Genomic DNA, 10,671 nt, shown 5'->3' with positions numbered 1-10,671 from the left:
ATTTAAAACAATGTGTAATCTCAGGGTCAAAACCAGCCTAATACCAGCATTTCCAAACTGCAACATTAGTTTTAATATACTACCTACCAAGATATGTATGGGGAAAGCACATGCTAATTATATTATTTCTAAACTAAGTAATGTTCTGGAAGAACACGTATTTTGCACTTTTTATTGGGTTACCTACTTCACAAAGTTAAAAAAAACCCAACAAAACAGAATACCAACCACTACAATGGCAGCAGCTCTCAGGCCACGTTCAATGTGCATAAAGAATTTACATGAACTTTTCACATCACTGCCAATCAGAATCTTAATCTGAAGAAAATTTTAACAGAGCAGTCTCCAAACAGAAGTTTCAATTCCATTTCATTTCCATGTATTTTAAAGAAAATCCAAAATACAAATTTTTTCCAGAAACATCTGTCAGCTGACAGCTTTTAACAAGGAACACGGCATTAATCAGACAATTCCAGCAGTTCAGTTTAGTAAGTTTGCAAGTATTCTCAGAAAAATACTTAAGGGCCTGACCAGTGTTCAAGACTGTAACAGTGGAGTCACCTCTCCTCAAAAGCAAAATGAAAATGAAAGCAACACTCACTTCTACATATACACTGGAGCAGTATTATTAAACCCACACCATTTCCTGACCTCATGCATAGTACTGCAGTATGGTATTGTATTTGCAAGCAAATGGAAGAAAACCACCACACATGGATCACTCAAATTAAACAATGGTTTTAATGATTCAGAGAAAAGCAGTTAGAAGTGATGCATGAAATACTGAACATGGTATCATTTATAAGTAACATCCTCCCTGACAGTGTAAGTTTATTCCTACTTGTTCCTATTTCCCAGCATCTGCCTTTGATTAATTAGTACTGATTAGGGTTAAGATTTGTTTCCTGCTTCTTTAAGCGTATAGTTTGGCTTCGATCCTAAGTACACATTATTTGCTACAATATTTTATCAACTTCAATACAGTTTCATTTCAAGTAAAATATAAATTTATATATAAAATATAAAGCTTACTCTAGATGTTAGGTCCCTTCTTTGTAAGAAAGACCAAAAAAATCTTATCCTCTCTTTGTAAGGCTGTTTGACCTTGTATGTGGAAGTTCTCTCATGAGCAGTTTTACTGATGTAAAGGTATACTTCAATACATCAGACAACAGAGTTTAAAAAGAAGAAATACTACCTTATTGTGCCTGTTGAGTTAAAAACCTTAAACCACAGAAACCTTTCCTTCTGGAAAACCATTTCAAAACAGGTCAACTGTTGCAAATTGCATTGTGTCTAGTGCTGCTGTCCAGTTTGACTTGTCCTCTATGTACAACCATATTTCTGCCTCTCACAGCTGTTATGCAAAATAAGCCTTCATAACACCTCTTCCTCTTTCATTTAAGATAAGGAGGTTTGCAAGTATTGAATAATAAAGGGACTAATATAAATATACTAGGCACCAGGAGTGTCAGAGAAGTGGTAGGTCAAGCAAAGGGAAAAGATGGACCTATCTTTTATTTCTACTGCCATCACTATTACTATTTGTCTAAACAAACAAGTAATTCGTTTCACCATTAGTTTCACCCTAAGCTGTTCTGAACACCCAGCTGCAGTTGTCACACCGGTGAGATTTCAGAAACAATGGAAGATGCTCGTTGTTAAGAACATCTTCCAGTTTCTATTCCAGTTTCTTGAAATTTGAGTTCACTTTCTTTTTCGAAATACATCTTCAGTAAAAAAAATCATTTGTTCAATTGATACTCCTGCAGATTTTCAGAAAACAGGTATAACAGGAATTACAAGGGTCCTTATACCCAGAACCCCAAGGGTCCTTAGCACAGAATCACTAAGCAAACTAAAGCTTCCCATACTAATCTGAAAAAAAAAAAGCTTTTAAAAAACAAATAAATCTGCAATTCTTTCTTTACACAATGCAAGATACCTAACTTTTGCGTTATTTAAAAAAGAAGCGCAGGAGCTCTAGCATATCCCTAACTCAAGTGTAAAACAAAGAGAGGTGAAATTTTGTTTCAAAGTCTCACACACCTAAACCAAAACAAATCTCAAATCTCAGTTTTTGTCTATTTCTGGAACATCAGCAAAACAATCAATTAGGAAAGCAATGGAATGACTGTAGCTGAATTATTTCAGCTACACTGACATAGACACTAGATTTTACAACTATGTGTAGGAATAGGATCTTAGAGATCTCTTATCCTAGGATCAAATCTTTATTTTTCTACATAATTTCCAACTAATATTTTCTCCAACTAATTAATCCAATTAATTCTGGGAAATGCAACATCCAGAGGCATGGCACATGGCCTAACTATATGCAAGCAAGCACCTTCAGCAGGAAGTCACTCTAGCAGATTACAGACACTTCAGAACCAGTGGACAATTATGAAGGAACGAGGATGGAGGGCACAGAACACAAGGACATAGCAGAGAAATAGTAGAGCATAGCCCCAGCCTCCCTCTTCTCCAAACAGCATTTAAGTACTTTCCCTAGCAGAAAGAAATACACAGACACACACAAACACTTATCAAGAATCATCTGAATGCTTGGACTACAATATAACTCATTTTTATACACATACCAGCAACCATGACACAAGACTATGCATTTCACCCTTTCAAGGGATGTACTCTTTCTCTACCTGCTATGTTCACTTAGCATGTCAGACAGGCTTAAAGGTAAAATATTCTGTCTCACTTGGGTTTTTAATTAAAATAATAGAGAACAGCATAAACTAGCCTTCAGACTGTGCATACATCTCTTGCTCAAACTCCACTTTCATTTGAACACAGTGGAATTTACAGATACCAAAAAAAAGATTGCTCTAACCATCTCTTGCACATAGCTGCAAAACAGGAGGAACAGCGGGGGGAAATACGCATTATTGCTCAGAGAGAAAAGTCTCCCACGACATGTTAGGTGTGACATCCTAAGGAGATCAAATATTAACTAGAAATACTATTTGCCAAATATCACCATCTTAGCCAATTATCTCCTTATTTTGTTTAGCAGGCATTCCCTACAAAATCTACCCAAGCATTCAAGTTCCTAAGGTTGTGGGAGACACAAAGATAAACGTGCTAGTCAAGTTGCTTCCTTAAAGCCACATGCTGAAGACTGATTGTTCAGGAATTCCCTTGAGGAATCACTCACTGTAAAAATTCCTCCTTCTGCTAGAACTACTGAAGTTTGACAAACCATTGAAATAATAACTTCAGACTGCAATATGTCTTCTCGCAGTGCCAGTTGCAGCCATAGGAAAAGATTATTTTAAAAATCGGTTTCGCTGAAGACAATTAGAACATAGTTTAGATGACCAAGATGAACAGAAACTAGAATGTATCAGGTTAATTATTTAACTTGAATTGTAACCCTTAGAGAAAACTGTCTTACCATGAAACTACTTTCATTACTAAGATTTCAGTGTCAGTCTTCTCCTGACTGGACCCTGCTTGTCAGTTGGCACTCAAACTGTAGGCAAAAAATGGCATACATAGGCTTTACGCCTAATGCATTTAAGCTTATAAATGAAAAAAACTACACTTATGATAGCTTACATAGAGATGTATGACTTTTACACTATTGTTTACTATTTCTTTAATAACTAGGGAAAAACACATGCATTCCTTATTTCGCCATAATCATAATAGCATCCTCACCCATGCTCTGTTTTCTCTTTCCCATTATATCCCCAGTAGTTCTAAAATGTCCTTAATACATTCTTAAGTTGTATCTTTTACTATAAGCATTAAATTGAATTCCACAAGGTGATAATTTTTTTGTCTCCCGAAGTCATTGTTTTCAGATTAAGCATGTTAATATTTCTGGATTTGGACTATATAATTTCTATAAATAAATTTTGTGCTATTTTCTCACCTTTCATAAAACTGCAGCAGAGAACTTGATTTCTCATATTTGCTTTGCTTCATCACTCTCTCTCCCTCTCATCTTCTAAACTAAAACATTACCATTAATTTTAAAAAGATAAGTTCACTAGAAGACTGACATTTTGTTCAACCTATTCCAGATTCAAACAGTGCATTTTTAAAAAGTTTTCTTACATCTGTTTTCATCATCACTTATGAAGAGTAAGATTTGATCATTATTGAAGAAGGAACTGAATTGTGGTAGAAATCTCACCCAATGTCAGTAAGTGGTGGTTTGTCCCGCCCTCTCTTGTAGCAAAGAAAAAGTTCAGGACTCTTCAGACTTCCATAGTTTAAGTTGGCTTGAAGGGCTGTAGGAGTGGCTTCAACACAGGTGTATCCCTCTGGGACAGTTTCACCAGCTGATTTAATTATCACAGCAATGTCAGTAATTGGAGCCTTTGGACCAGTTGACTTTGTTTCATGTCGGCTTATTTCTTGGTCCAGCAGGGTTGCCGTATCTGTATCAGTGAGCCCTGCCACTACAAAATAGTCAGCCACTCGTGGACCTTTGTCTTCTATCATGGTTATGTCAGTACCTGGGGAAAATAAAGAGACAGAAATCAAACATTCTGCTTTCAAACGCAACCCCTTCCCTCAACAACTATGAGTATTTAGAACTTTTGAAGAAATTTTTGCAAATATAAGAATTCCTACATAGAGAATTCTATGAATTCATGAAAATTCTAGGGAGACTCCAAATAAACCTTTGACTTTTGCTGCTTAAAAAAGATATTGGAAGATATCGTCAGTAATTAAATTTCAGTTCTAGCACTGTAACAGTCATGTTTAGAGTGAGATAAAGGATAACTCAAAGCTCCTGACACAGCAGCTACATAGAAAATTGCTTTGTGTTCACCATAAGACCATTCAAGCTCTTCGCAAGCTATAAGTTAATGTAGATATCCCATTCTAAAAGCATCTGTATTTTTCTGCCACTGCTTGTGAGCAATTTCACTAAAGAATCATGTTCTCTTTTTTTTTTGAGAGAGAGACAAAGAGAGAAAGAGAGAGAGAAAGAGAGAGAGAGGGAGAACAACTGCAAATACAGCCTCACTACTTCTGCACAGTTCATCCGTTTTGTTTCGTAACCCAGACCTAACAGTGCAGTCTCGAACATTCAGCTGGCAACTGTAACATCTGGAAGTCATTTACAAAAATCACACATCCAAACCCGCATTTCATCAGCTGATCAGGCAGCACACATCACTGCTCAGCTGCACATTCCAGACCTGTAAAGAGTTGTTCTTCCAACATCACCAATGTTCACTAAGCATATGATGTTAAAGCAGTGAAACGCAAATTTCTATTAAGAACAAACCTAGTTGGCAACTTATGCTCAAGTACCTCAAGTATAATTTCAAGTACTGATTCTCATTAAATACAGTGGTAGCCAAGCAATAAACCTGAATATTGTTGTACCCCTACAGGAAGATTGGGACCACCTTCTTCTAGATTCCCTTGTTTCTATCACCAGATTTCTGGAGATCCCATCTACAAAGCTAACCAAATAATGGAAGTCTGGCTCCCACCTTTGAAAATAAGAATGCCACAGCTGCCAAGGTTCCACCTACCAAGGAGTAGTGGTCCATGGATATTATCAAATAATAAGTGCACCAAGACTGAGAAGGTTCTTGTATTCAGAATGCCCTAGTCTGGTAACTGCAGAAATACTGGCCTCTGCTAATAGAACTCTGGTTTGGTGAAGGCAGTATAATTCTGTTCCCTGCAACCTGGTTAATCACCTTCCTGTTCTTATCCTGCTCTTTCTTACTGAAATGATACTAAAAAGATATTTTCCATCTTTACAGTTTAAAGGACTTCTAAAACTTTTGATAATAAGTGTACCGAGTATTGAGGGAAAAATCAGTTATCCATCCTGCATATTTACTAAGAAATTTTAGCACATGATTATGCAACTTCTCCTGAAGAACAAGAAAATTACTCCAGAGCCATAGCTACTTGTGAATCTTCTGAATCACATTTAGGTACAGAACTTGCATCAGTTTACCCTTTTTACTGTCATAAAAAAACATGAAATGAGCAATAAAGCCCCTTACAGGCAAGCAAGTCAGCAAGAAAATCAGGGGTGATGCCTTCAACTTCATCTTCTATAAACTGCTACTTCTGTTAAAAGGTCCCTTCTCATACTGCCACTGCTCATTTCCACCTTCACTTCTGTCTGGAACTATAGTTTGTGCAACCATGTAATGAACTGGAACAAGAAATTGCTCTGGCTGAATGCTAACCTGGCAGAGACTGCTTAGTGTTCAACCAGAGCGAACACTATTCCACAGCGATTCCCTGTGTCAGCACAAAAGCAGCAGCAGTATGCCCCTTTCAGCAGCAGCACTAACCTACACTGGATTAATCATAAAACTGTGAAGATGTTTCAGTTTGCCTCTCAGATGCTTGCACTTTTCACAGAATTACAAAGAAAGAAATAAAGAAATAAACCAAACTCTCCACGCTCCCCTCAAAAAAAAGTCCTGAGCCAGAATATCTTGTAATCTGCAAAGTACCGTTTGCACTTCACGTGTAAGAAATAAAATTACTGGAACAAGCTGCTAAAAGTAGCAAAATGGTTCGCATCCTAATAATTTATTTTTTTAAACCCAAAACATTTGTTAAATGTTCCAGCCCTTTATTATGTGGGTCATGTTCACACCACTCAGTACCGTGTTCTCTTGATGCAACATTAAAAACATGGCTTACATTTAATTTTAACATGGAGATCAGGAAAAAACCCAAACAGTTATGATAACAGCATATATCAAAAATCTCACAAGAGTTTGTCTTTTTAATCACAGCTGTAGTTCCTGGAATTGCACTAATGTTGTCCTCAAATATGTTTTAAAGTGAGAATTTAGTTTTCCTGGGAAAACAGGGAGAAAAATTTAAAAGCACTTAAAAAAATTAAATATTAAGATTTGAAATATTAGAATGCAAATGAAGAGAATCTTCATTGCTATATTTTTACCAGTGGGCATCAACAAAACCGTAGCAATTGTTTGCTAAGGAGCATACACTTGTGTCTGTGATATTTCTCTCTTTGCCATGGCTATGTTGTACTTCATGGAAACCCTGTCTAACATGTGGCAGGAAAAAGTCAGAGTCACTGGACAATTCAGCTGAGAAATTTGGCACAAAAGCCTTGTATGTCAGCACAACATTTAGCGAGTTTTTCAAAATGTTCCCAGTCTCTCAAAACAGTTCCTTTTCTACATGGATAAGTAAGGTTTCAAATAAACACTACAAGTCAGCTCTTCAAGAATTTCTTCTCCAGTTTCAGAAAGATTTAAAGCAACAGGATCACTCAAAACGGACCTTTCAAGTAACAGCTCCTAATAAAGCCATAGTGACCTTCTTTAATGCAATAGCCTTGGAAACACAGAGACTACATTACAAATCAGCAGATGGCCACCAATACAAATAGAAATAGCAGAATTCAGTATGCCCAAGAATACTTTGCCTTCTGAACTGAAGGAAAGAAATAAACACAGGCTTTGTGGGGGACAGGATGAACCCACTGCTATTTTCCACTATTTTTGTGATACCTCACAGAAAAATAAGTATGAACACTGCTCCTCTTAATAGACAAGGGAACAAACATATTGTAAGTTTATCACAGCAACTTTTCCCAAGAATAACTTCAAAAGCTATTGTCCTCTATTTTCCACAAGCAGATTTTTGTACATCGCAAGACTAACAGAAAAACTCAACACTTAAAAAATATTGAGATTTTTATTGTAACATACTATACCCTTTCAGGGGGAAAAAAAAATCTAAAAGTAAAAAGTGTTACCTTCATGTTGCACGATGACAATGCAGGATACATTGAAAAAAAAGTCAACATAAAAGTCAAACAAAAGACCTTGTTTTTAAAGTCTATAAAGCCAAATAAACTGAAAAGATACTTCAGTATAAGCCAAATAAACTGAAAACAACAACTGGAATTCTGTTTTAAGAATATGAGCAATACTGTTTGAGGAATCACAAACCTCAGTGTCCATATGGATCCATAAGGGATGGTGATAATTTTGTAACTATTTCCTAATTGTATTACACAGCAACAGAAAGAACACAGTGAAGGTGGTTCTCAATGTTAACTGTATGTAATAAATTTGAATGATTGCTCTTGTTCTCATTGCCTCAAATTTTGTCTCTCTTTAACTGGATTTCAAGACATGGAAGTTAATAGATGAAATCACTTAGAAAAGCAATGAGGAACGCAGTCATGGACTATACTTTGCAATCAAAACTTTAGATTGTTTGTTGGTGTTTTTTAAAACACAAAATACAGTTATGATTCTAAGACACTTATGTATCCACACAGGCTCATATGTACACCAAAAGTGCAAAGACAGCCACCAGTACTACCATTTAACAACCAACATAGTGCAGTTGGCAGTTCTGTTTTCTTGTCCATTCCAGCATACCTGCACTGTTACTGCTCACATCAGTGTGCTTGTCCATGTCACAGTCACTTTTAAGCAAATCCATTTCTACTAAGGGAAGGGTGCAATTGCAGCTTACACATCTCACTTGCACAGCAGAAATCAGATCTTGCCTATGCATCAAAGGTAAATTAAAATTACTACAGAACGGAACATTACAAACTATTCAGCAAAGTTAAGTGAGTTCAGATGAAACAAGGTGGTTATCGAACAGTTCAGGCGTCACTTGCAACACACAGGAAAGTTACACAGACATCTATATGTGAGTTCTCTGAAGCACATTTTACGATGTGTAAGAATATGAAGTGTATACAGCACCACCACCACCCCTCATACACACACTTATACACACACCACAGCAAAAGACAAGGTAACGTAACATTACTTCAAGCACACCATTAGCACTGAACAGGATTAAAACAGAAAAAAAAAAAAGACAACAAATTATTAGCCAAGGACAGTCAACAGCAAGAGAAAAAGAAGTATTAGAAATCTTTCTTTTTTGGATTGCATCTCCCATTGTCGTGATTTGTCATGAAAATTATTTATGAAGTAACAGTTACAGTCCCTTCACTAAATCACATGAGTATTAGAAAAACCAGAGTTGCAAAAACAACTTCACAGACATGCAATGTCCACCTTCTACCTGTCTTAACACAACCAGCTGTGGAACAAGAATGGCTGGATGTCACAAGCATTTTGGTCTGAACATGCATATATGCAAATATAGAACCATTCCCTCCTAGAAGTTTTCAAGTAAACATTTGAGAATGTAATAGTTGCACAAATGAAACAGTTTACAACCTACAAGTTGATTATCTTATAGAGGTCTCTAACATTGGAAAAATAAACTTAAGGACAAGGTGAAAGACAAAATAAGATGGCTTTCATGAGTTATTTGAACTTCATCCAGAAAGCAAGTTGTATCAAGGTCCTGTACTGAATATAATCTAAAATGGCTTTTTGTGTCAGATAGCTAAATTGTTGCACATTTTCATTGATGCAAAGAAAACAATGTTGACTTTCCACTGGCTGTTTGTGTACCAGACTGTTTCCTGACAGCATATGAACACAAAAATCAGGCACAAAATGAATCAACTTGGTGGGAAAGTTTTCTAAAGCATTCCAAACAGATCAGGGCACTAAAGTAGGAAATGAGAAGAAATATCACAGCAAATCACCTCAGGTATGCGATTCCCATGGAAGCAAAGGTACCAAGCCTAGAAATAATTTGATGAAATAGTAGGGGGATTTTTGCCTCCACCTGTACAAAAAACAGTTCTCAGAGCAACAGAATTCTGCAAACGGTGAATGTTGGAGAACAAGGTCACTCCTGCTTTAAGCTTCTGATATGTCATACACAGTTCTACAGCTAATACTGAAAAACAAACTGCATTTTATAAATTGACTAAATAAATAAATCTTAACTATCAAATTAACAGACATACTTAGCACCCAAAGACCAAAGGCTAGAACACCACAGGTGGGAAACCAAGAGATCTTTCTCACATATTTAATTATCACTTCTACAATTACTAAAGACAACCACAATTTTTTGAAACTCAACTACAACAGGTATTTGGTGTCTCTCTTTGGGGATTTGTTACTAACATTTTCATGAGAGCCACTAACAAATACATCATTCATATGGCAGGAAACAGGAAGAGAAAATATTCTCCCAATGTAGATTTCCTTTTTAATTTCAAACCATGGATTTTAAATGATGCAATAGTGTGCATCACAGAAGAGGAGGCAGTGATGAAATGAACTGATTTTCCAAATCCAGTATTGTAATAACTGATAATTAGATAGCAATAAATCTCTAGTTTTCTCAGTCATATACAGTTTGCCGCTTAAGCATCAATTTTGTTACTGAGAAGTCTTAAAACTTTTCAGACATGTTTTAGAAAAAATGGAGAACACTTCCCCCTTAAACAAAATATATTATTGTTCCCCATTACCTTTAATTTTTTTTTTGCATTTTCTATGTTTTCCTGTCCTGTGTGCAATTCCTTAGATTTCTAGAGCAAAGATTATCAAAGGAAGCGAGGAAACTAGCTCCAAATTTATTCAGAAAAGACTCAAAACCAGACTACTAACAATTTAAGATTCTGTTTTAGGAAGCAGAGCTGTATATTTAGTCTGATTTATTCTGTCAGCAAAACCAGTTACCACTGATACAAAACAGTGGGGCAATGATGTGATGATATAAATGCCTGTAGCAAACATAACAAAGCTTTCAGAAGCAAACTTTTGTGATAGCAAC

The 10,671-nt window shown here is 36.2% G+C and overlaps 1 protein-coding gene across 1 annotated transcript in view; it reads right to left on the bottom strand.

The window, feature by feature from the left end:
- Window positions 1-8,439, bottom strand: part of DENND4C (DENN domain containing 4C) — a 56,898-nt gene extending 48,459 nt beyond the window's left edge. The window contains exons 1-2 of the mRNA XM_018080928.2: window positions 8,388-8,439; window positions 4,163-4,487 (exon numbers count right to left, since the gene is read on the bottom strand). Coding sequence (XP_017936417.1) covers window positions 4,163-4,487; window positions 8,388-8,424 — 362 coding nt within the window. The 5' untranslated portion in view covers window positions 8,425-8,439. The remainder of the gene's footprint in view (window positions 1-4,162; window positions 4,488-8,387) is intronic.
- Between the last annotated feature and the right edge of the window lie 2,232 nt (window positions 8,440-10,671).

The sequence above is a fragment of the Manacus vitellinus genome, unplaced genomic scaffold, assembly GCF_001715985.3.
Source record: "Manacus vitellinus isolate BGI_N305 unplaced genomic scaffold, ASM171598v3 scaffold_50_pilon, whole genome shotgun sequence".
Lineage (NCBI taxonomy): Eukaryota > Metazoa > Chordata > Aves > Passeriformes > Pipridae > Manacus > Manacus vitellinus.
The sequence above is the reverse complement of the archived record's forward strand: the minus strand, read 5'-3'. Positions and strand labels throughout refer to the sequence as shown.